Source organism: Convolutriloba macropyga, chromosome 2 (assembly GCF_964194025.1).
Source record: "Convolutriloba macropyga chromosome 2, txConMacr16.3, whole genome shotgun sequence".
Taxonomy (NCBI): domain Eukaryota; kingdom Metazoa; phylum Xenacoelomorpha; order Acoela; family Convolutidae; genus Convolutriloba; species Convolutriloba macropyga.
The window spans coordinates 37518171-37545686 of NC_134469.1; the positions used below are offsets into that span (position 1 = coordinate 37518171).

At 35.4% G+C, this 27516-nt stretch overlaps 2 protein-coding genes across 3 annotated transcripts in view; one reads left to right on the forward strand and one right to left on the reverse strand.

Annotated features, from left to right (window-relative positions):
- LOC142358640 (uncharacterized) overlaps positions 1–27516 on the reverse strand; it is a 478284-nt gene that overhangs the window by 13621 nt on the left and 437147 nt on the right. The gene's annotated exons all lie outside the window — the stretch shown is intronic.
- Positions 1893–25837, forward strand: LOC142358641 (NDP-glycosyltransferase YjiC-like). Its single transcript, XM_075410105.1, has 6 exons — positions 1893–2194; positions 11186–11338; positions 15153–15219; positions 18437–18780; positions 19018–19354; positions 25320–25837. The coding sequence occupies exons 1-6, from the start codon at positions 1933–1935 to the stop codon at positions 25777–25779; spliced, it is 1623 nt and encodes a 540-aa protein (XP_075266220.1). The 5' UTR covers positions 1893–1932; the 3' UTR covers positions 25780–25837.

The window sequence follows — 27516 nt, forward strand, 5'->3', positions numbered from 1 at the left end:
TCCAACTGCTCGGATTGAAGAACTTCGGTACGGCTCCGACAGCGTCGCCCGCTCCGCCGTCTTACGCACGCCATCCGGATCGCTCGTCCGCCCACTCGTTAAGCTTGTACCGATCTTCCCAACATTTTCGTCCGGGCCGGAGGATGTTACCGCGTAAAAGAGCAAGCTATTTAAAGCGGGAAATGAACAATCTATTTAAAGCGCTATTTAAATAGAGCGAGAAATGAACAAAAGATTACGTAATTTCTTAACCATTTAACATCTAATATGCATAGAAAGCTCAGAAAAAGTCCGTGTAACATAATTTTCGCTAAGCCTACTAATATACTAAATCGATTTCGCTCTTTTTAGGCTTAATATTTTTATGTTTCGAAAACGTATCGGTGACCAATCTGAGCTCAGACAAAATACCTGCCAGCAAATATAGCTAGATTTGCCGGGCCATTTAAAGGGCCCTTATGCCTTGAATCGTTTAAAATACAGTTGCCTTATCGAGATTATGACGAATGAAAGTTATCGAAAGAGTGTTTTATCACCTTTACTTTGAATTAACTGCCAAATATAATTTCGATGCGCAGATCTACCCAAGCTTTCTGGCTTACATATCTTAAGAAAAAGATAAGATGAAGTAAAAAAGAATTTTAATGGCAAGTATTTTTTTAAAGATCATGTGCTACAATGGTGACTATTGCCTTAGGGTAATTTATAACGGTGGCGAAGTATTTCTATAACGAAGACGTCGCTAAGTCAACCAAGTTGCGCAAAAAGACAAAAAGTATCCAGCAAACTTTTGTATCTAGTTCTCTTTCAATCATATAAAAACTTAAGAGATGGGGGTCTAATTCCAAACAGAAAATAAATCCATGCATGCTGAAACAATTTCTCCTTTGAATTTAAAAACGCCTGAAAACGGATTTTTTTGTTGAAAATGTTCATAACTTCACTCTTTTTCCACTAAATTTGAGCATATAAGAAGTAAACTGGTTATGAGCCGCAAAACTTTTCAAGGATAATAGAGATGTAAAAATTTCGAACGGTCGGAAAGCTGAAAAATTTTTAAAGAAAAAACTATACCGAATCTAGATAAAATAGTTTAAACTGCTCCGAAAGTTTATGCGACATAAAATCTTTCGGAAGGGATTTCTGCAGCTAATTTGTTCACTTGCTTTTTTGACTTTGGGACAACCTCACTACTTTTGGTCAGGGATGTCCTACAAATTTTATTATCAACGAAGCTTCGTTGGCGTATAGCTCTCAGATGCTTCTATAGAAATTTCAATTAAAGTTTGTTTCTCTTTGATGTATCTCAAAAAGCAACAAACTGGTCAAAAGAATCAAAAATCTAGAAATCTGTTGAAGTTAGAGTTGAAAATGAGAAAAAGTTTGCAAATTTTACGCCTCACTTTTTTTAAAAAAAAAATTGAACCCTTCAATGTTTTACAGTGAAATTTGAGAGGCAAATAGCTTTGAAATGATGATCTATAAGTTAGACTGGGATGCCCTAAAAATCAGAAATTGAGAAATTGGGGCAAGCATAAGATTCTCCTTTATTCAAAGAATGTGGGAACATTAAGATACAAATTACCCTGAGGAGAGTGTTATCACTTTTTTACAAAGATTTTTCAATGATTCAATGCCAACTGTTTTTTTTTCAAACAATTCTACTCCCACTTATTCTGTCAAAACTGTTGATCAAAATTTGCAGGTCAGAAATCTCAATTCAATCTTTTGTCGCTTTCCTAATGCCAATTAAAACTCCAGTCTTTGAAGCCAATGAATATTGTTAATTCTGGACAACCTTTGTGACACGTTGACCTAAGTAATCGGTGACATATCGATTTGAAACTAAGTTTATAACATCATTAAGTTTATTATGTCACAATAATCTTGGTATAATTTTATGCTGAAGATCAAGCAATATTTACAGTTCAAATGAAATGCAATTTGTTCATCATGGTTGCAGTTGTTTCGAAACTGGTTATAAAGCTATTATGCTGCTTGATTATGTGTTTTCAACTATCGAACTGTCTTGAGGGTGAATGCATGGGCGAAGGGGACATGGGTAAACAAGGTGGAGCCAACCAGTGTAAAAGAGATGTGGATGGTGTTAAACATGTGGCTATTGTGTCTGGATGTGATTCCCATCTCTCCCTCACAATCCCAATAGCGAGTACTCTAATCAACGTACAGCAAGGTTCGATATAAATACATAATTTGGTTGCCACCCAAGTTGAGGTCAAAGGTCAAACTGACATCTGATCAGAGACGTCCCAAAACAAAGTAACCTCTGATCAGACCATCATAAATTTTGATGCATCTTAAGAACTGTTTCAATCTTGTTTTATATTTATTTTAATGTTTTCGCACCCTAATGAATGCAAAATGTTCCTTATATTATCGGATAATAATTTGTACCTAATTTGTAAGTACATCGATTAAAATGAAACAAAATAATCACGCCAAAGAAAGAAACAGTTCGCTATCATATGGACGGTATAGTTGATCTAAATCTAAATTTTTTTACAAAGTGGACAAGATGTCAAAAAGTACAAATATTGGAAAGCCTTTTGTGCCAAATCAAAAAGTTAAAGTCCAACCTAGTTAAGCAAAAAGAATTATTAGCAGTTGTAGAAAACCACTATCATATTCTTAGAAAAATATCTATGAAAAAAACAATCAGTTTTTTTGTTTCCGGAAGTGGACGTTAGAATTGAACAAAATTTAACCAAACCAAAGCTCCTGAAAACCAAAAACTAAACATTTGTTATGAAATATTTTTTGAATGAATTTTTGAGGGACCCAAGAAATGTAATACTGTCGTCTTCTGAATTTCTGCTAGGCTCAACAGTGAGGGGACTCTGTCGCCCAGAAGATCGATCAAACAAAATAACCAAAGGTTTTGATTTGGTGAAGCAGGCGTTAATTTGTTACCCTGCTTTTCCCCTCATCTACTCTTGTATGCTGTTGCAAATTAGATTGCATTGAAATAAGTTAATTCACAATGGCGCTCGTAATATCAATTCTAGTTATATGGATAACAAAGGTGAGAGAATTACTTGCACATCAAAGAAAAAGACAAATTCAAGACAATTTACAATAGTAATTACAATAAAAATACCAATATCCGTGGTTCACTTGCCAAATGAACTAAATCAAAACCGCTCACAGTATCCCAACTGGTCTTGCAAATACAAACTTCCAGAGCTCAATCTCACTCTCAATCTCTTCCCTGCCTTTCACACTATCTTTTAGAGTTTAGTCCCACTAAACAAAATACTTTCTCTCGCTTGTGCAAATCCAAACTTCTGAAGTTCTCCCAAAATCTCCAAAATCTGCCTCTGCCTCTCTCCAAATTTCTCTGTGTCACTTCAATTTATACTCAACCAATACGCTCTTATCTTAAGCAAACAAACATTAATCTGTTAAGTAAACATTGCAACTTATACTTGCAATCTGTCACATTCCGTTGGAGGGCTTTGTTTGCTATGCAAACAAATCAGTATCAAATTATGCTCCGTCATTCAACTGCTACCAACCATTGTTCAACTTTCTCCTTATCTTAAGTACACGATCTTTGGACTCTTATGTAAACAAACCCACTCCGTTTTATCTCATATATGCACTTGACATTTCAACCCGTGTTTGCTTAGTTAACTATGAACGTGGCTCTGAACAGTTCTTATTCCTCTATTTCCGCTATGAAATTAACTAGCTGCAATCAATCCCTGTCAAAACTTGTCAAAAATCAAGTGTTGAATAAATAAATAATCTCAACCCCAAAGCTAAGAGCAACGTTAATTTCCAATTTTGAAAATTTCATGCAATTCCCCAGTTAAAAACCTGCCGAAAACTCTAATATTCCTAAAAACCCACAATTTGACCTCTAGGAGTCATCCATAGGTCTCTCGTCCAAAATGAGGGGTCAAGTTAATAAAACTAATTACTGTCACGGAAAGTCCTTTCACCTTTGCACCTACTCACAAAATTTCATGGCCTAACTCCCATTAGAACACGAGCAATGACCGCGCACACCGTCATCGACCTCCCGGAATTCCCCAAATTTCCAAACTCAATAACTTGCAAAGTAGTGGTCAAAACGTCTTTCGGGTAAAGTTTTATAGTAACTATAGGGTGCCACCAACTTGCCTGCCAAGTTTCATAACCAACGGACCGGCCGTTGCGAGTCGTTTGCAATTTAAAAATTTTTAACGAGTCGTGGGTGCCGAAACCTGAAAACTCCAACTTCGTCTAAACTTTGCCTTTTTATTATTTCCAAATGCAAATAAATTTCTGCCACAACCTTCTAAACCTTTCCCATGATCGCCCAATACTTTACTGCACAAGTACATCCCAGTACGACTGGTTTCTACCGTTATTTCATCTATAAACAGTCAAATTTCTACTTAAATTGTCAAAAATCGTCGAATAACACCAATTCCGGTGCTAATAACTCTGATCGAAAAAGGTGTAACAGGCCGCGTATCCCTATTATACATCAACAATCGTTAGGGGAACATCTCCACAAACTTTCAGATTCCAATGACGAATATAACTTAAAGAATTGAGTGTACCAAGTTTGGAGTTGCCAATTATTTTGTAAATTTGAAATCACACTTTAATTTGGTTCAAATTGAAATTCCAATTCTGTTCAAAGTATCTAGTTCACTTCAAATGTTCGCTCTCTAACTTTCTTTTAAATTTAAATCCCTCATTTCGATTTGGGCCTGATGCTCAAATGCAACTTTGCTAAGTAATTGAAATATATCGACAGCTCAATATGCTTTTGTTCATCAATTTGTTTGTTTAAGATATATCACTGAACTCCCCTCTCTGGCGCCTTCAAAACAATAACCCTTTACGAAAGAATGCTTAACTCAAACACCTAACTAACTTGTCTAATTTGACCTCAATTCTATAACTTACAATATCTGGTTAAAAAAATTTCTATTGAGTTTATTCTTATGCTTTCTACACTCCTCCCTCCTAGATTATTATTCTCCCGAATAATTGCAAGCCGTTATCTTGTCACCCGATTAACTTACTCCTACGTACTTTAATAATAGTCGACCTAGTGAAGTGAACCACTTATGTTTAGCTCCGGATTAATATAAACTAACTGCACTAAAATTTGAATAGCGGTTGACTAAATCAGATTGGAAAACACTCCTGCAATTTCAAATTTTAACATAATCTACCTAATTCATCAAAATTGGTTTTTGATCAAACCCTATTGCCTCTGACAAACATCCTCCCCAGGAACCCAAAAATCAATGAATCAAAAAAAAACAAATCCTAAAAATAGATCTACCAAATTTACACATTTCTCTATATCTTTTTTTCGAAAACAAAAATTTCCTTGGGCTATAGTGCTTGATCAAATTGTCTTGATAAAATAAATTAATACAATGTAGTCAAAAATTGGGTAAAAAGGCTTGAATAACTTAGCTGTCAACGTCCCTCTCATCATACACTCATGCACCTGTACATGAAAGACTTCTTCCTCTGATGTTTGAATGGATCTCCACCTTTTCTTCCACTGTAGCTACCATTTCTCTTGTAATGCTGCCATAACTGCTTTCTTGATGCTTCCAAACGGCTCCACCTCTCTTTCCGGATCGGTTTTTCAGCAACAGCCTGGCAATCTCTGGAAAACGCGATGCAATCCTTCTCTCCACTTTCTGCTCAACTTCCATAGAAAACCCGCTAGCGTCCTCCCTCCTAGGCTGTTTATCATCGTGAACCCTACTGTGCAACACTTTAGCCATTGACGTCTGATAGTATTTCCCTGTTATTTCAACTCCAGCACTGTCCCCTTGATGCTCATCCGTTGGCTGGACAGAAACACTACTATTAAGCTGACTTTCATTCAATTGCGAATGTACCCATTCCTCCAGCTCCTTTCCCAACTGTGCAAGATCACTCCGGTCATCTGCTGCCTTATCGTTTTGACCCTTTTGTGTTTCGGATACCAACTGCCGATCAATTCCTCCTGAACTTGTCCTATTCTCCAAAGTGTCCACAGTGCACTCAGTTTTACACATTTGTGTCTCATCAGCCACGTTTGTTAAATTGCAGAACTTCTGGTCCAAACCTGCTGTCTTTAACTCCATCAAGCTCCAGGCCCCCAACATATCGTTTCGGCTAGTTTTGACACCAGCGCCAAAGCTGCTCGCTATTGCAGTTACATTTTCGCATGCTGCTGAGTCCAAACTCCCAGCAAAACGTGTCTCGCTCATCGCTTCGTTGACCTCACGTTCCTCTGCATCCAAAAAATCTGTATCCGAAGCATCTTCAAACAAATAGTCATCATCCGACTGTTCATCGCTTATCTCCTCAGACTCTGGTGACAGTACACAATCGTTTTCCATAGCATGATGCTCATCTGGTCCACAAGACTCAACTCTCCGCTCAATGACTTTTTCCTCTGTCGGAATTTTTCTGAAACCACTGTTTTCAAACTCGCTTACCGCTGCTTTATAAATTTCCTGATTTGTTTGACCACAAATTTCCTCCGTGAACTCTGCTTAAGTTCCAGTTTGCACTTCATTGCCGTAACCTGGACTTCTTATTCCACTACCACTTTCAGCAGCTCTCGTATCTTCAACTTCTCCAAACAAATCTTTACTGAAACCTCCTTTTCTTGATTTTCTTGATACAACACAGCGGGACCCAATGCCAAACCCTTCAGAACTTCTGTCAGATTGCCGAATTTCATCCATTAGAGAAGTATCAACGCTACTACTTGTATCAATTACGTGCCTTTGAGCATACTGCTGTCCCGTTCTCTGATCCATAGTGTCACTGGTTCCAATTAATTCTGCCCTACTTCCCGCTTTCCCTCTAACGAACATATTATAGCTTCGCCCATAAAAAAGTGGATTGTCGGACAAACGTATATCAAACTGATACAACGTCTCTGTCACTGTCCATGCTTCCTTCCCTGGAGTCGACCGCCAATAACCTCTTGGTAAATCACTTACTGCATTCAAAGCCCACCCACACAATTTTGTAGGCAACCACTTCATCATCTCTTCTTCCGTCCATCCCAGCTTCATGCCAGTGCTCAAAAAATGTTCACGCCAATCTTCCCAAACTTCGTATCCTGGTGAAGGAAAACGCGTCACCAATTGATAACCAAAGATAAACAAACTCTTGATAACTCAAATCGCAAATTTAAGTCAACTGTCGGTGTGCTCTCAGCAGTTTCTCCGAAGAAAATATCAAACGATCTCCAACTAATTGGAAATTAAATCACAGCAAAAGGTAACAAAGAAACGAAACCCACCCAGGAGCGCCACTGTCGTCTTCTGAATTTCTGCTAAGCTCAACAGTGAGGGGACTCTGTCGCCCAGAAGACCGATCAAACAAAATAACCAAAGGTTTTGAATTGGTGAAGCAAGCGTTAATTTGTTACCCTGCTTTTTCCCCTCATCCACTCTTGTATGCTGTTGCAAATTAGATTGCCTTGAAATAAGTTAATTCACAATGGCGCTCGTAATATCAATTCTAGTTAAATGGATAACAAAGGTGAGAGAATTACTTGCACATCAAAGAAAAAGACAAATTCAAGACAATTTACAATAGTAATTACAATAATAATACCAAAATCCGTGGTTCACTTGCCAAATGAACTAAATCAAAACAGCTCACAGTATCCCAACTGGTCTTGCAATTACAAACTTCCAGAGCTCAATCTCACTCTCAATCTCTTCCCTGCCTTTCACACTATCTTTTAGAGTTTAGTCCCACTAAACAAAATACTTTCTCTCGCTTGTGCAAATCCAAACTTCTAAAGTTCTCCCAAAATCTCCAAAATCTGCCTCTGCCTCTCTCCATATTTCTCTGTATAACTTCAATTTATACTCAACCAATACGCTCTTATCTTAAGCAAACAAACCTTAATCTGTTAGGTAAACATTGCAACTTACACTTGCAATCTGTCACATTCCGTTGGAGGGCTTTGTTTGCTATGCAAACAAATCAGTATCAAATTATGCTCCGTCATTCAACTGCTACCACGCATTGTTCAACTTTCTCCTTATCTTAAGTACACGATCTTTGGATTCTTATGTAAACAAACCCACTCCGTTTTATCTCATATATGCACTTGACATTTCAATCCGTGTTTGCTTAGTTAACTATGAACGTCGCTCTGAACAGTTCTTATTCCTCTATTTCCGCTATCAAATTAACTAGCTGCAATCAATCCCTGTCAAAACTTGTCAAAAATCATGTCTTGAATAAATAAATAATCTCAACCCCAAAGCTAAGAACAAATGTAATTTCCAATTTTGAAACTATTTCATGCAATTCCCCAGTTAAAAACCTGCCAAAAACTCTAATATTCCTAAAAACCCACAATTTGACCTCTAGGAGTCATCCATAGGTCTCTCGTCCAAAATGAGGGGTCAAGTTAATAAAACTAAATACTGTCACGGAAAGTCCTTTCACATTTGCACCTACTCACAAATCTTCATGGCCTAACTCCCATTAGAACACGAGCAATGACCGCGCACACCGTCATCGACCTCCCGGAATTCCCCAAATTTCCAAACTCAATAACTTGCAAAGTAGTGGTCAAAACGTCTTTCGGGTAAAGTTTTATAGTAACTATAGGGTGCCACCAACTTGCCTGCCAAGTTTCATAACCAACGATTCAGCCGTTGCGAGTCGCTTGCAATTTAAAAATTTTTAACGAGTCGTGGGTGCCGAAACCCGAAAACTCCAACTTCGTCAAAATTGACCGGGGTAGTTATTTTTTGTCACTAACTGTCCCAGGTTATCATATTAAAATTATTTCAAAGTCATTCGGCCGCTCAAAAAGGCCAATTTCCGGTTTTCGGCACTCGGGTCGTCCCGAAGCATCAACTTCCGGTGGGAACCTGGGATTAAAAATATCACCAATCGAAAGCCCTTGAAAAGTTACACTAACCCTCCAAAAATAATAGGGCTGCTACCAATACTCCACGAGCAATTCAAATTTTTCGTTCCGCAGCAGCGGCGTGCGCCAGTTCCGTGCAGGTTGGTGTGGGGTCAAATCTGACATTAAAATTGGATTCCTCGTACCCAAATTAGTCTATCCCCCAAATTTCAGGTCAATCCGACCTCAACTTTTCGAAAAAATACTATTTCAACTTAAGTGCTAACTACATTCCTGTGATAGTTACCAGTGTTCTCAAAAATCGCCGTTTTATATCTTAAACACTTCCCAAGACTATGCAAAAACATTAATTCATACGTGCAGGACATTACAACTGATTAATCGCCTTATTTCTGACTCAAACATTCATATTTCACAGTAAAATACATAAAAACCTTCAAATCACACTACTTCCGGTATTAATAACTGGAGATTGGGTGGTCGGATTCGCCTGAAAATTATATTCGCAATAGAGGACCATTAGGGTTTCCTCCCCATCATTGACCAGTTATCAACCAATAACTCATTCCCGTCCCGGGGGGGTCGGACAACTTTTTACCGGTAGGGTATTTGGAAAACTGATAATTTGCCTTTTTATTATTTCCAAATGCAAATAAATTTCTGCCACAACCTTCTAAACCTTTCCCTTGATCGCCCAATACTTTACTGCACAAGTACATCGCAGTACGACTGGTTTCTACCGTTATTTCATCTATAAACAGTCAAATTTCTACTTAAATTGTCAAAAATCGTCGAATAACACCAATTCCGGTGCTAATAACTCTGATCGAAAAAGGTGTAACAGGCCGCGTATCCCTATTATATATCAACAATCGTTAGGGGAACATCTCCACAAAATTTCAGATTCCAATGACGAATATAACTTAAAGAGTTGAGTGTACCAAGTTTGGAGTTGCCAATTATTTTGTAAATTTGAAATCACACTTTAATTTGGTTCAAATTGAAATTCCAATTCTGTTCAAAGTATCTAGTTCACTTCAAATGTTCGCTCTCTAACTTTCTTTTAAATTTAAATCCCTCATTTCGATTTGGGCCTGATGCTCAAATGAAACTTTGCTAAGTAATTGAAATATATCGACAGCTCAATATGCTTTTGTTCATCAATTTGTTTGTTTAAGATATATCACTGAACTCCCCTCTCTGGCGCCTTCAAAACAATAACCCTTTACGAAAGAATGCTTAACTCAAACACCTAACTAACTTGTCTAATTTGACCTCAATTCTCTAACTTACAATATCTGGTTATAAAAATTTCTATTGAGTTTATTCTTATGCTTTCTACAAATACATTTATTGGAAAAATTTTTTGAATGAATTTTTGAGGGACCCAAGAAAAATAATACACTTATTTCAATGATGAACATTATTTGATTTTTTGGTACATTAAGAAGCGTTTCTGTTGATATTGTATAATACATAGTAAAATTACACTAACTTTTCGATATTACAATGATCTGTGGTTTTGGAAATTCAGGGTTTCCTTTTTTTATTATGCTCCGTTGCGCTCTGAAAGCAAGTTTTGCAAACAAGTCGTCTTCTAAGGGAATCACAGACAAGTCGTCTTCTAAGGGAAACAACTTCACGCATCCTAGTAACATCTGTTGTTACCAACAGGATCGTGCCGCTAAAACTCACGCAAAACTGACATTGACGAAAAAGAAAAACACACGTGATGGTAACAACGGTTTGATTTATAGCTAAGCTTTGATAACCCTTTCAATAGTTACTCAATTTTCTCCAACTGACTAATAGGCTTCCACTACATCCGTTCAATAACGAAATTTTAATCGAGTTTTTTTGTAATCCACATTTAAAGGCTCTTTAGAAAATCATTTTTTGCATACTCAGCTACTTGGTTTTGCAATGACATTCAAAATAGGGTTCAATGCGTCCTTTAATTGCGAAAAACTAAGCTTAATTGTAGGCTGCCAAAGGATAACTCAAAAAGTTGATAAAATTGTATTTTTCAAAAGAATGAAATTTAACAGAAACAGGTTACACCCAACTGCAATCAGCGTTTGCTTAATTTGATTGTATTGTATTCCGAATCATATCGTTCTCATTTTGTCGTATACCGATATAGCATGTCTTGGAATTTTTTTGATCACTGTAGTCTAAATTTGTTGCGACACCAAACATTTTTGCCATAGTAAAACTCTGAAAAACATAGTTTTTACTGATAACATACTTGGCGTTAACTTGTGTTTTGTAGGTACATTAAGTCCTATAATGTTTTGTCTTTAGGTTGTAAATATAGAGTGACGTATGTGACTGGATCGCAGTGTGAACAAACTGTGAGGAATTTGGGAGCAGATTTCCACGACAGTGGCAACTGGTACTTTCCAAATTTGGATCCTAGCATCAGCCGCAGAGAGTTCATGCGCAACTTCACCGCAGGTTTCTAATAATGTGTTTTAAAATATCTTCTGGAAAAGGGACTAAGTAACCTTTTAACATAGCCATAATACCCAATTTATTCCTTTTCTCCGCAATTGTTTATCATACTTAAACAGATAATTTTCTCTTAGTGAGAACTATTTTCATAAATATTTAAGCACTATTTTAGCACTTTGCATTTTGGCCAAATTAAAAAGAGTACATCCCTTAAATTCTTTCTTAAACCGTGCCAAAGCAAGCTTGCCTCAATGTAGTTGTCCAAAACTAAAAATCTAAGTACGCCCGAGAGCGAATGTTTAATTAACGTCAGGTTAATGTCCCAAAACCTCTGAAATTCAAGGACATCGAAAAAGATATTCAAATTAAACAGGAATTTATTTGCATTTCGTCACACTTTACTAGCATATGCTAGAATTTGGGTGGAAAATTGGCGCACACTATTACATGCTAATGCCAATCTATCGAACCTGAACAGCCAAGAAAACTTGAATAAATTTATTCTAACGAGGAGGCTCGGTAATGTGCGTACGTACATAATGTTCCGACCCCGTTCATCCACATTCTTGACTTAATTGGCTACCAAATCATGAACAGATCGAAGATTTTCAAAAACATGCATATAGTTCAATAAACCACTAATAGAATACAATAAAGCCACGCCAGAGGGCCGCTGAAACTTGTTGTTAATATGACTACTAGAAAAGACAATAATAAAAAATAACACACATTAATTACGACCAAAACTCGATGTCTATATTAAAAAAGTTATAACGAAATTAAAATCTCAGCAGATAAAATCTAAACAAAACAAATTAACCTATACTTCATTAGGAAAGATATGGGACATGTCCTCATTGCGATTGGGCAGCATATCGACAAAAAAACAAAGGTGCGAAGTTCGAAAATGCGGTTCTATCTTTGAAAACAATTGATTTCAAAGTGATTAATATCATTAGATATTAACTAAAATCTGCATTTATATCTCCATATGAAGTAATTGCGACCTTTCATTACTCAGTGTACGTGATACGATCACAAAAAATGACAAAAACTGGCAAAGTCAAAAAGTTCAATAAAAATTTGCGCGAAAATGTTCGTGGAGCCGTTAAAAACATAAACTTGTCACTAAGGGCATTTAAAGAGGGTTCAATTGCGCAATACTTCAAAGCCAATGGGACCTACCATTAGCGTGATAATAAATAATCGAAACAAAAATCTTTGAAATTTAAAAATATAAAATCTCAAGCCTTTTAAGAAATCTCGTAGTAACAAACCGTGAAACAAATGTTTGGAACTAAAACCGTTATTAGTTACCTAAAATCGTTATTGGTTAATTAAAGCCGTTAAGATTGAACTATAGCTCACTGGAAACAGTTTGTGAACTTTCTTTATTAAGTCTAAGCTACAAGTTGACCAACAAATGATTTTAAAAAAAGACGACGCTGAAAAATCTGAATGTGTTTTAAGAAACAAATGTTTTCAAAGTCATTTCAGACATACGATTTCAACAAAAAAAAGAGATGGATTAAATTTCAACATCCCAGGAAGCCAATTGAACTTGTTATAGTTGACACTAGGTCACGAGACTACAAAATGACAACAAATACAGGCAGAAGACAAAATTTCAACAACAATTTAACGACATCAAAAAGTTCAGAGCACTCTAATTATAAGATGTTAAATGCAAGAACTGTAAATCCACACTTGCTTCTCATCTTAAAATCAACGGGTTCTCCCAAATGAAAGGACTGCTAAGAAATTACAACAAAACAAAACCAAAGATTTGAACAAAAGAGGTCTACAAAAATTTTTATGAAACCAAATGTTCGAAGCCATCAGTCAAAAAATATAACCAACCAAAAAAATGTTTGACTCAACAAAAGTAGTCGAGACTTCTTATTAGTGAGAATGAGTTACATTGTGCAAAAAATGAAAGAAAAAAGGAGAGATTTGAAAAAAAAATTAAGTTAATTTGAAAGTCATTAAAACAAATAGTCGTAAACAGAAACGTCCCGGGAAGCTGTTAATACTTATCATTATCAGATTTATGTGGCACAACAACCAAAAGAAAGACACACATATGTATTTTTTTTAAAAAAAATACTAATATTGTAGAGAGATTTGTGTCTCAGCCCAAAAGCATAAACTAACCAACAAAAATAATTAACATATTCAGATATGCTTTTTCAAACCTTGTGCCTTTTCCCAGCTCCGCATTCTTTCAACTGAGACATTAGGTAACAACTGAAAGCCTAGTGTAGGTTCCATTGTACCTCCTAAAAAGCGAATTGTTTCTTTGATTGGTGAGACTGAGTAATTGGACTAGAAAAATTATAAAAATTGAAAGCAAAACAAGAAATCCATAAATTTTTACGAAAACAATTATTTAGAGCCATAAAAACCACGAGTTTAACTCTGAAACCATAATATAAATTTGTTGAGCCTTATTTTTGAAATAGTCAATTATTGAGCCCTGATTTGAAATTCTTGTCAGTAATTTACAAAAAACTCTACAGGTGCAGAAACTTTTCTTTAAAAAACAGCGCCACATTAAAATCTTAAAACTTTTTTACCGTAAGGATCTAGGATGAGATTCAGCCCTGATATTGCTGCGCGGCTAAAAAACACTCAATTTTTCAAATGGTTGTGAAGTAGATCAATTTTTAAACAATAATTTTCGGCATATCAAAAATAAATAATGCACTTTGTATAATTAATAATTTTAAATTTGAAGAACTTTTCAAAAAAACTCCAGAAGACGCTTGAATCCAGCGGTAGTATAACTCGCTCTTGCCTTGAGCTTGCAAAGAATATTACCTCAGTTTTAAGGTGTCTGCTTCCAGCAAATTTAAAGAAAGTAAGCTAAAAAAGCGTATTTGGTCCCAATTTTGTCCAAAAGGGTCTGAATTTTAAAAAAATTTGCTCAACTTTTAGCCAAACAACTCGGATCGAACAATTCAGCAACTCTCCTCGATCTTTAAAGATAAAATCAAAAACACTACCGTGAACAATTTTGAGAAATTTTAGCAAAATTGACGAAAATTTGGACAAAAATACGGAAAATGTCAATAAAAGCAACCGAATATCGTCTGCTATTCACAAAACGTTAAAACCCGATAACTCCCAGTAGAAAGCGAAAATCAGAAAAATGTTTTTAGTTGTATACTCCACGCTGGACGGGCTTTCTAATGCCTACTGCCACTCAAGTCTCTCTACGATTATTATATCGATCCGCCAAAATTTACCGAACAAAACTCATTTGAGTATATAATTCCTCACCCCACTAAAGCGGGTCGGAACAATCCAGTAATTAATACATAATTTATCGAAGTTCTTGATTAAAATTCAATTTTTACCTTTTTCCATGTCATACGGGATCCAGTAGTAAACGCTATCTTTGTCAGTTAGAATCGACTCAGGGTGCTTGCTATGTACTTTCTTCAAACTCGAGAAGACATGAGTCTTTGGCAATGTTGTTTGTGCAATTTTGTTTGATGTCCGACGGGCAACAATCGGTGCCATTCTTGGTTAAATTCCGCGTTCGTTATTATCATGCAGCTCCCGCATAACAAAAATTTTTTGATTAATTTTTTTTGATTAATAACAAAAATTTCAAATTTTTTGATTAATTGAGCTTCATTACCTAAATGAAGCAGCATCACAAGTCTGTGTCTGAGCCTATATAGCAAAACCTGATTTTGAGAGTGTTAATATTTTTAAGTAGAAATTTTGGTTATTTTTGATTATTATCAAATGACGAGTGCGAACATTATGTACACTGCCAATCCTCCTGATAGTTCATTTTATTTTTCAGGTTTGATGGTTCATGCGCTGCCCAGCTTGGATTCTTTGATACAGAAGGATCGTCCAGATCTGATATTAGGGATATCGTTCTTGATACATAGTTCAGAATATAATAGCAAACAAGGAGGCTCGGTAATGTGCATTCGCACATAAAGTTCCGACCCCGCTCATCCACACTTTGGGCATAAATGTCTAACAAATTAGGAACAGATAGAAAACCCCAAATGTGTATGAACAAAGATCACCTCCAACGCAAATAACTCAGTGGAGTAAAAACATGCCGCATTAGATTGATGAGATCAATCATTATTAAAACAAGTCAAGACTAACAATAAAATCAAACAACATTAACAACAAAAATTAATTACATCCAAAACTTTATGTCCATTACAAAAAAGCACTTACTAACAAGCTCAAACAAGCTAACAAACTCAAACAAGCTCAAATAATTAATACTTTACTAGTAAAGATATGAAACCACTCTGTAGAAAAGCTCAGTAACAGTTAGACAAAAAAAGAACAAAATAACAGCAAAGATTAAAAAATTGGCTTTTATTTTAAAAGACAATCAATTTCAAATTAAGGAAAACCAGTAGATTGCAATATGTTTAGCCAATGTCTTTATGATCACATACGCCTCCGAAAGAGGGCATTAAGACCTGTCATTTGTCAATTTTTTATGCGGCTACAAAAAATCAACAAATAGACACAAAAAGATCAATTAAAGCTTGCGAGAAAACGCTGTCGAAGCTGTAAAGCCATATTTTGCACCTCAAGATACGTTGAATTGAGCCTTCCTTGAACGCCAAAAATGTGAAATAGGCCTTCTCATTGATGAGAATAGGTAACAAGTATAGAAAAAAAGAGAAAAATGGCAAAATTATTCAAAACTTTTGTTTTTATTCGAAAACAATTATATTCAATGTCATGAGAACCGTTAGCTACAAAATGAAATAAACAGATGGGTTCGTCTTAGACAATAGACAAAAAATTAGTTTTTTTTTTGTGCCAAAAACCCGTTTATGAATTCATAACGATTTCTTTGAAAAAACATTAGATTTGGTACACTTGCACCTTCCCTCGACATAAAAAAATTCATATCTGACCTTTAATTTTGGAGACTAAGAAACAAATAGACAAAAAAGAAAAATGCGATGTAAAACGTTAAAAAATTTATATGATCAATTGTGCCTTACATTGAATGCCAATAATGTAGCATGTGAACTGTCAATAATGTGATAATGTGACAAAACTAGAAAAAAACGTTAAAAGGGGCCAATACAAAAAGATTGAAATCGAGCGAGTGGTATCAAAGCCAGAAAACCATAACTTGACGCGTAAAACCGCAAAAAAGATCGAAAATTATTTCAATAGAAAAAAAGAGCAGAAGAAACATTCTTTCTTTGCTGACACTAAGCTACAAGTTAACCAAATTAAAAGAAAATTAGTGCCGCAAAGTTCAATAAGCCATTGTTTTTTAAAAAACAAACATTTTTAAAAGTCAAAACGAACAAAATCTTTCGATTAGAGAAAATGGAAACATTGATTTGGAACTCTTTAGGAAGCCATTTGAACCTATAAGTGAGCTTTGATGTGAATTGTTCAATTAGCATAAAAAAGCTCGTCCAATTAAAACACTCAATTGTTTCAACTGCTTTATATCAAGATAATTTGTTAGTTAAAAGATCAAAACAAATGCTGCGTTTTTAATAATCATAGAGTAAAATTAGAAAAAAAACGACAAAATTTAGATTCTAGACATCTCTCAATGGACGTGGAAGTAAAACTGGCTCCCTTTTTAGTTTACAAAGATTGTTTACTAAGAAAGGGGTGTGTACTATCGGCAAAATTAAAAAGGACAAAAAAGCTAATTTCGGGCAATTTTTGATGAAAAAAAGCTGAATTTTGAAATGTTTAGCCCAAATTATAAGCAGTAAATCAAAATAGTCAAAAAAACTTTATTAGTTTCTAAAAATAAAATCAAAAGTACTATTGTTATTAGTTTTAACAATTTTTAGCAAAATTGACGAAAATTTAGGCGAAATTCCGAAAATGTGAATAAAAACAACGGAAATCCGTCTATTTTTCACAAAACTTCGAACCTCGATAACTCCCTGTAAAATAAAAAAAATCAAAAAACCTTATCAATTCCATATTCTATGCTGGAGGGGCTTTTTAATGATACCACTCAAAACTCTGTGCGACGAATATATTGATCGATCAAAATTGTCTGAACAAAAAAGCCCATTTGAGTATATAGTTCCCCCCCTCAAGAGGGGTCGGAACAATTAAGCCCTCTTAAATGTTTTCAAACTTTTCAACTGTTGTCATAGCACCATTGACTACCAAAGCGTTGCTTTTCGCAAATTTGACGCTTCGTTGACATCAACGTATTATGAAACTTTTTCTTGAGCACATCGCTTTTTCCTAAGATTCCGGGGCAGTTCTCGTTTATGACCAGACTTTAATTATAATTTTGATTAGTGAGCTGATCCTCGCAAGCTAGATCAGACTTTCTCCTCATTAATGAATCAAGCTCATGTAATCAAAGACGCACTTTATCCCGGGCGTTTAATCATTACTGTTACCTTCACGGTAGAACTAGAAATTAATTGAATATACGCGCTTTAGCGATGGTCACTGCACGGGATTGAAAACAATGCTTACCTATTCGAGATCTCTGCTTTACTTTTTTTAAGGATTTCAATTGCATTTTACAGGTGTGAATTACACTTACAGCTTGTCGCCTTTAAATTTGTTAAATAGTTTAGAATCGCAATTAGAAGTGTTAGTTAAAAAGAGCAATTAATGACCCGTGTATTAAGTATTGCATACAATTGCGTGCACAGATTCCCGATCCTTCAAATGCCATCAAGTACACGACAGCGCTTGTCTGACCATTAACGCTCATTTTGACAGCAGTACTTTGCTATGAATAGCATTACAACATATAAGATGGAAATCAAAAACTTGTTTTTCTTGTTCAGAATATTTTTTTCCAGATGTTTCGAGCTCCGTTCTACGCTGTCTGTTTTCAATTATTACACTGCGTCCTGGCTTCGCGATATTCTTGCCAATCTTTATTTTATTAAATGCGCTGAAAATTGAGTTTTTCTTAAAGTTTTAGCGCAAGTAGGGATTTCGAGCTTCGGCGCATTGTTTACATAATTTCAGCGCATTTCTTACAGAAAAATGCTGTAAATCGGCGCTGGTACCTCTTCCCGGGACCACCAGATTATGAATTTGAATTTAGAATATGCACGTGAATGATATCCCTGGCTTTAACCCTATAAAAGGAGTAGTTTTTGGCTGTGTGTGCTCAGTCATAGCAGAGAAGCACCAGATTCCCTTTGCCACTATTTGGGCCAGTGGAGTACCACACCCTTCTGTGTACAAAGAGGGTCAGAGAATGAACACTTCGCCTTCCTGGCTTCCTTTCTTCATACCCTCTGATGACACCCCGGATGTGATTGTGAAAGCACTGGGCGCACTTCACTTGGCATTCCTGGTCACACTCAATACTATATCTACATCTAATGAATTGAAACTGTTCAACTCACTCAGAAGTGATCTCGGTTTGCCACCCATGAACAACTTTGTCCATCTCATGGGACTCTATCCTGCTATCGCCCACGCAGGTTTGATTCTGCGGTTGTATTTCTCAACTCAGTCGAAAGAATCTTTGTATAAGTTATTTAGAAATCATCTGCTCTACTAAAATTGCAAAATTTTATGCTGTGAGATTTTGAATATCCTGACAGAGTTTATGTCTCATATACGACGTCCGACTATAAAATGATTGCTCGTTAGTTATATCTCAAAATTATACAAGACGTCAGAAAATGAAAATTTTTTATCAAATTGTTTGCGTTTAGGAGAGCCAGTTTTTCCACAGAAAGAGGACACCCGAGGACATATTGTGGTGACTGGAATGCTGCCAGTTTCCCAAACCAGAAGAAAGTTGCCAGAAGACTTGTTCAGTTTCATCGCCAACAGTGACAGACCCATTCTTTACATCTCCATGGGCACTTACGCTATTTTCTCCCACCAACAGTTTCAGCTGATGATGGACGCACTAGAGAGGCAAGATAACTATAACGTCATTTGGTCTCACAGGAACTGGACTGATTCAATGGAATCCATGATTGACGCTCGGCGCTTCTTCGTCAAAAAGAAGCTTCCTCAGGCAGAGATACTGGCACAAAATAAAGTGTAAGCAACTTTGTTATCTCTATGTTATATGTTAGTTTGCTCAAAATATCTAGGTGCTCTTAAGTCAGTTTCAGCCAAATTTTAGTCAAATGCAGATAGGATGCATCATTTGAAAGCCCGCGAAATGTAGTAGATCGAAATCCAAAGACCCTAATAAAGGAAATCAAATTCTCTAATCAGATTGTACTCGCCCAGTTTTAGGGGAGTAAAAACGAGAATTTTTTGATGATCAATGATGCATTAAAAGAAGCGGATAGTTAAGGTTAAGTTTGGCCATCCTATAAAATTGATTTTTAAAGCCGTATAGTAATTATGTAAAAGAACATCTAAGTTTACTTCAGTTTTATTTTACGTTTACTGAGTAGCAATATACTCATGAGAGCTGAGATCGGATAGTAAAATCTTCTCAACCTTTTGAAGAGAAATTAAGACCCATAAATTTCAAACCTTTTTTTGAATTATTAATTATTTCAAAAAATTCTCATGGTGTATAAATTTCAAAACCTGCCTTTTGGCGATGGATTTATGCCTCCCAAACAATTTTGAGCTCGTTTTGCACTAAATTAACTACTAATGCTAACTTAAAGACCTCACCGGAATTTAACGACCCAACAATTTACCAATTTATCCCGATTCGACTACTACAACTGAGAGTATAAATATAACATCAGGCACATTAAATTAGCTGTTGAAAGGCAGAGAACACTCCGATTGTTTTTTCTTAATATACGAGACAATTGGTGATCGAAAATCAGTGACAAGGCAACCAAAAATACGAATAAAATTGGCCGAAAAACATTCACTAATGATCGACTACAATATTCAAAGCACTAAATATAATGGTCAACTCAAACAAAAACTAATCTTCACTCTGTCAGAAAAGCATACCGATCAATATTGATACCCAATAACAAAGCAATAAGAAGCAAATGCAGACAGAACTGAAGAAAAATAGCAGGCCAGTCCTGAAAAGGAATTCAAAAAAATTAAATTAATTTGTCACCTGAAAATCATTAACTCCGCTTTAAAATGCAAATGAGAGCTGTTAGTAATGAGACTAAGCAATAAAACAACACCAAAAAACAAGCAGGACTAAAGATTCAACCTTTTTCTTAAAGACTCAAACTGCCAACTATATTCATCTATTTCTCATTAGCAACCTATCACTAAATGTCGATAAGTCCTCTCTAATAAGACAAAAATAACCAACAAAAATCGAAAAACTCGCTGAAACTTTTTGAGAACACTTAGTATAAAAGTCACAGAACGCAACAGCTAATAAAGGATAGAATTACATAAGTTATTTGAGTCCTCAATGACCACCGGTGAGATCTGTCATCAATGAGATTAGGTGATAAGACAGTAATAAGTACAACAAATACTAGCAAAACCAAAAAAAAATCAGTAAGATTTTTATTTAAAAACGAACGATTGTATAAGTCACAAAAAGCAGAAGCTATGAACTGCAATGACTCGCTTTAATTGAAGACTTTAGCAACCAATGGGACCTGTCGAAAATGAGACTAAGTTAAGACGACAAAGTTGAAAAGAAAAACTCGCAGAATTTAAAAAATTCGATAGTTACTATTGAAAACAATTAGTGCCGAAGTCATAGAAAGCACTACCTTTGAACAAAAACGATTAAATCGATAAACTTAACTCGTATTAGCAGCATCAGAGACCTGCCCCAATGAGATTAAATGATAAGACATTAAAAAGTACATTAAATACTTGCAGAACTGAAAAACTCACATAATTTTTGAGAAGCAGCGTCAAAATAATGAAACCACTAGCAATCAATTCGAGCCATTAATTACGTTCTTTAATTCCTCATTAGCAACCAATAAGACCTGTCATTGATTATACTAAGTGATAAGACAGTAGACAATTTTTAAAAAAAGGCAAAATCTAAAAATCACTAACAATTTATGACAAAGTGGCAAAGTCATAAAAAGTTTTAGCTGCCCCTTAATGAATTCAAACAAAGGCAAATATGCACAATTAGAACACACATGTACCGTCTTAAAAGCACTGAAGGAGAGCAAACTCTGAAAACAGAAGTCGAATTGACGCACTTGGAAAAAATCCATCTCAAAAACCACCAAATTGTTCAAAGACCAAATTCTCAAAGGTATTTCGAAAAAAGTCGCGCCTCAAACCTACTCGATTTTTCGCTCTCTTCACTAATTTGAAACAGCCAAAAAAAAGCGGGAACAGATCTTAAACGACAGCGCACCAATACAATTCAAATTCATTGAATTTAAAAAAAAATTTTAAAAGCAGTCGTGCAACAACTGATACCTTGAAAGTAAAACAGTGACAAGAGACATAATGCAGCGAGCGGGCAAAATTACTCTTTAACATCCAATTTTAACTCCATTTTTAAAGTGACATTGTGGAACATTTTCAAGCGTAACTTTCTCTCCCTTAAAATCTGTGAAGTGAACGGATGTGCTCCTAGATAGGGTGTTTGGGTTTAGGTTGGGGTGGGGTGGAGGAACTTGCAAGGAGCCATAGTTGGAAGGTAAAGGGATTCGTCCGAACAAATGCTCCATTAGAACAAAAAAATTTAGTCCCTAGTCTTTCCACCTAGTTCTTACACTCCCTTAGAAAGATGCATAAAAACCTTCAAAATTTACTCTTCCCTAACTTTTCATCAGATAAACCTACGCACTAGTTTCACGTGCGGCATTGACTGTTCATCCTGTTTCAGTGACATTTAAGAGATTAAATATAGCCTCTTGAGTAGTAGAAAACTCATTCGATCCCCTGCAAAATTACACAATATTTTTGAACGTTGTTATAATTCTTAACCGATCAAGTGCCCAGACAATAGCCGAGTAAAACTTTAAAGACAAAAAGCAAAATCTAAAAACACAGCTGGAAGATTGCCAGAAAATAGCCGCAATAGCTTCGTAGATCTGCAGTTTCCAAAAAAAAACAGTAAAAAAGACAGAACAAAAAATCGTCTTCTCATTGAAGGCTGATATGTTATATTTTGATTAAAAGCCGGTATAAGTTTTTGCTGCCTCTATTAGCTGCTCTCAAATAACCTTCATTCAGCACGCGACCATTTGACCTTATCTCTCTGAATTAAAGTACATAAAAGTCAATTTCAAAGTGAGGAAGTCATTTTTGAGAGTGAGGAAGTCATTTTTGAGAGTGAGGTAAGTCAAGTGTGACAAAAAATTTAATCACGCGAATGAACAAAAATCTTGCTCCACTAAGAGCGGAAACTGACATCACGCACGCACTCTAGTTGAAATTGCATGAACGAATGAACAAAAAGCAGATTTGGAAGTGGTTATGACGTCATATGGTCGTAACAAAAATCGCGACGACGAAATAAAAAAAACATAGCAGGACAAGTCCTGACGTACATATCAAAGAATTTTCATTGACTAGACAAATAATTAGACCAAGAACAGACTATGAGTGAATTGGTAAAACCATTTCTAAAACGAGAAGTTAAAAAAATTAAAAAAAAAACAAAATCAATGTCCAACTGCCGCATGTGAATAAAAAACCATACGCGAGAAATAGAAATTTGATTCAAACAAAAAACTAGGCCTAGAATGAACTATTAATGGATTGGGAAAACCACTAGGAAAAAATCCAATCCAAAAAATAGAAAAAACTGTAAAAATCAGAGTGAAATTGCCGCATGTGAACAAAAAACACCGTTTCGTCATTCTACTTCAAATTTAGAGCGAAAACAAAAAAACTTCAAAATAAAGAATCTTCTCAATTTTTCTGTCAATTTTCCTTCAAAAAATTATTTATACCACGTAAAATTTATTCAATTTGTATCTGAATATTCCTTGAGTAACAAGCTTCTATTACAATCCCACTTAAAGCTTAAAAAAACATCAAAATTAAATTTCGTCTAAAAATCAGCAAAACTGTTAAAAAAACCTCCAACTTAACATTAAACTCAAATTAACTACTTGAAACCTTCAATTCCTACCAAAACAAGCCTAATACTAATACAACATCATAATCAAAGCTCATAATCATCAAAAGTTGAAAAAACTGCTTTAAAAAGCCGCACGTGAACAAAAAATTTTCGCACGCTTAGAGAAAAATTTATTCAGACAACAATTTCTCGCTCTCTCAAAAACAGCGGTATGAACAAAAACCACCCTCTTTTGCTCCGCTTCTCACTTTTGTTCAGCACCAAAACCATTCCAAACTTTACGCGTTTCAGTTCCCGCTTCAAAAATCACTCCAATAAAATTGATTAAGAAAAACATAGCCCGAAGAATTCCGGAAACAACTCGAAGTGGAAATCCACTTAAATGCCATCCAACTACTCATCAGACAGAACGTGCCTCCAATAATTTACGCTTATCTTGAATTAAAACCATAAAACAAAAAAGTAAAATCAAATCTATTAAAATATGATAAAAAATCTAATCGAATTCTGTCATAAATTGATACCCCAAAAAACTATCTCTACCACAATTACTTCATCAATACAACTAGTAACTACTAAAACCACTTAGATATTTTAAAAATATTTGAAGCCAAATCATGAAAAAAGTTTTACAAACAAGACTGACTAAAAAACTGGAAAAAGTTAATATTTTTAATATTACAAAAGCACATAAATCTAAACAAAAATTCTTTTCAGCCATTAAGGTACCCAGATGCTCGCAAAAAAAGGCAAGTCATAATATGTTAAGAAGTTTGTCTAAAGAACAGCAAAAACAGAAAAACTGCAAAAAATTAAGAAAATTAATTCCAATTTTCAACATTTTTCGTCATATTCAAATCGTACAAATTAGCCCAAAAATCAGCAAAATACATGAAAAACATCCGAAATATCATAAAAATCATATAAATGTTCAGAATCCTTCAAACCACTACCAAACCCAGCCTAAAATTAAAAGCAAATCATAACCAAACCTCTTAACATAAAAAATGAGAAAAAACTGCTTTAAAATGCCGCACGTGAACAAAAAATTTGACTCGCTTACAGAATTTTTTTCACACCTCAATTTTCATGCTCTCTAGAAAACAGCGACATGACTACTCTTTTCGCTCCACTCTTCATTTTGTTCAGCACCAAAATCACTCCAAAATTTTCCAATTGTTTCATTTCCCGCTTCAAAATTCACTCCAATAAAATTGATTAAAAAAAGGACTTCTCTAATACTCCTCTTCGAGTCGTAAAAAGGACTTCTCCAATACTCCTCTTCTGAGTCGTAAAAAGACAGCGCCCCAATACAATTCAAATTCTTTGAATTGTAAAAAAACCAAGAGAAGGCCAATAATAGCCCCTGCTATCGCTGTGCGGCTATTAAACAGTTCTTTAAAATTCGTTTTAAGTTCGAACAATTGACTAAACAGGAGAGTGTCTACTCTCGGTAACCACACCCAAAAATTATTGTAAATAAACACTTCAACACAAATGATTTCGAGAAAAAATGAGTGGAGAGAGTTTTAATAAACTTTGTCACCCAATGAGAGGGGACACTTTACAAGACCTTTTTTTCCTTCGTTTTGAGTGATCCAATTAGCAGGGATCAAATTAATAAAAAAAATCGCAGGATCCAGAAAGCAACGACGATTCTCAATGAACGACTTATTGTCATAGACGAGAGGGCTAAAAGACAATAGATTAATACATGAGGCATTCGTTAACGGTTTAATGTTTATTTTGAGCTTCGATTTTTAAATTGACCCAAAATTTTTAAACAGGCCTGAGATTTATGCTAATCTGTCAGTAAACTATGCGGGATTCTCAGTTGAAGTTAATTTTGACCCAAAAAATCAATTTTAAAAATTGTAGGCAAAAAAATGTCAAAATGCACCTCTACAAATATTGATTAAATTGGTTTTGGAGCAATGGAACGGAGTCAACCAACTTCTTTAGTTTTACGAGAGCAATTGATGGATCTCACTAGTGATTATATCAGTCTTATGGAATATTTGGATAATTAGAGCGCCTTGCTCCTTTCAGACATGTCTTTCTGACTCATTGTGGCAGCAGCTCTCTTACAGAAGGCATTCTGACTGAAAAAGTGTTCATAGCCGCCCCTCAGATGCGCGACCAACACACCAACACCCGATCACTCACTTCACACGACTACGGAATTGTCGTCCCAGCCAACCCATCAGCCAGCCAGCTTTTAGCAGCACTCGAACAAATCCACACCAACTACCACAAATACTTAGAAAATGTGCGGCTAGTCAAGCAAATAGCAACCGAAGGCGCTCAAGTTAAATTGAGAAAGACTATCGATTATCTCATCTCACAAAAGCACACACTTTCATTCGGAGTCGAAGATAGTCTGGCCATGTCTTTTACCCAAGCAGTGGCTATCCTATTGTGCATACCTATTGTATGTTGTAGCTTGGTAATTCTGACAGTTTTGTTGCTATGGCTTCGCTGCGGCAAGCAAAAGATCAAAAAACTATAAATTTTCATGAGCTTATCAGAAAATCTTATCAGAAGAATTACAAACAATTACAAATGTACGCTTTTTTAAAACCTTGAACTGTATCTATTAAAATTCCAAATCTTGGACCGATGTGAACATAAAAATGATTCGTTTCGTAAATAGACTCAATTGTCTGACCAGCAAGAAAGACATTATCACGAATCAGGATTACTGCTAAGACCCCAATTTTGTGAGACATCGCTTCAGTTGAGGGATTTCTCTTGCAGAAGTTTTTGTGCACGTTTCGTTTATATTTTCAAACTTGCTTTCACACTTAATTAGACGTTCTTCAAACTGTAATCTACAGCGTGGCATAAATTGAGTAAATTACTCAGCAAACTTCTTGGAAAGAAAACTTAGTCGCCTTAAGGCAACCTTCAATCAACCCACACTTGATGTTTTATCAGAAGAACTGATGCATTTATCAAATGGTGGGCTATTCCCAATACGAAAAGAGAAACAGAACGCGGTAGTTGCTTGTTCTCTGCGCGTTTTTTTGTCTCAAAATGCAAAAAGCCCGGTAAACTGCCGGAAAATAGCGCCGTTTATACATAACCCCGATTGTGTTTAAAAAAAAAACAAAAAAAATTCTGTTGTACAAAATATTTTTACGTGCGATCTACTTTGATTGAAATTCGTAGATAGACATACTCCTGTTTCTCAATGAGAGAATACAGAGATTAGTATCAATACAATAAACAGTAGACCTGGTAAATGGAATAATTAGAACAATAACAAAAATAAGTTCAAATAATGAGCATCTAAAACTTCTTGTATGGGTTTATCCAGTTTTCAATCTTGATTCCGTTTATTGACATAGTTCATAATAGATTGCTTTGCTGAGCAGCTGTAAAAAAGCTTTGAGTAGAATGAGCAAAACAGGAACTAGCGTAGAGAAGTCAAAAAGATTTCACGCAAAATGCGAAAAAGCATTGAACTAAATCAACGCGAATCAAAATTCAAAGAAATTTCATAGACTAAACAAAAAAATGTAACCTAAAAACTACTACGAACTGATTCCAAAGAGCATTTAGGATAAAACCCGGTCAAAAAAGTTTTTCAAAAAATTAGTAAAACAAAGTCGAATTGCCACACATGAACAAAAAACAAACATTTTGTTGCCAAAATCACAAAAAACGAGTTTTCTTACTCTGCTTATAAAAAAGACAAACAATAACGCCACAAAACCACTCTTTTTCGCTCCATTTACCGTTGCGAAGTGACCATAATCATCCCTCCAATTTGACTTCAAAAATAAATACCCAATACAAATTAAATTCTTTGAATTATAAAAAAAAATAGTCCCACAATAAAAGCTGGCTAAGATGAGCATGGCTATTAATAAACATAGCCGGCAGATTGCCAGAATAGCTGCGAAAGAATAGACCTGCGTGCCATATAAGAGATAGAAACAGATACAGATCTGAATTAAAAAATCGACGCCGCTTAAAAAACTAGGCTAAAAAACATTCAGCGATAAATTAATAAAGCTTGTTAAAATACATTCCACAGAAGCCTCTTATTAGGACCTTACTGCACATATGAGTTCCTTTGACCTTAAACAAATTCAAATTAAACTTAGTTTTAAAGTGCAAAAGTCATTTTATTGAGTGAGGTAAGTCACGTATGATCAAAATCTAATCACGCAAATAACCCAAAAACTTTCGCTAAAGCGAGTGAGAAAGGACGTCACGCGCGCAAATGCCGTTAGACGAA

Coding starts and splice junctions, on each gene's coding strand:
- LOC142358641 (XM_075410105.1), top strand. CDS start 1,933: ATGAAATGCAATTTGTTCATCATGGTTGCAGTTGTTTCGAAACTGGTT. Junction 11,339..15,152: donor CATGCGCAACTTCACCGCAG/GTTTCTAATAAT, acceptor TTTATTTTTCAG/GTTTGATGGTTCATGCGCTG. Junction 18,781..19,017: donor TCCTGCTATCGCCCACGCAG/GTTTGATTCTGC, acceptor GTTTGCGTTTAG/GAGAGCCAGTTTTTCCACAG.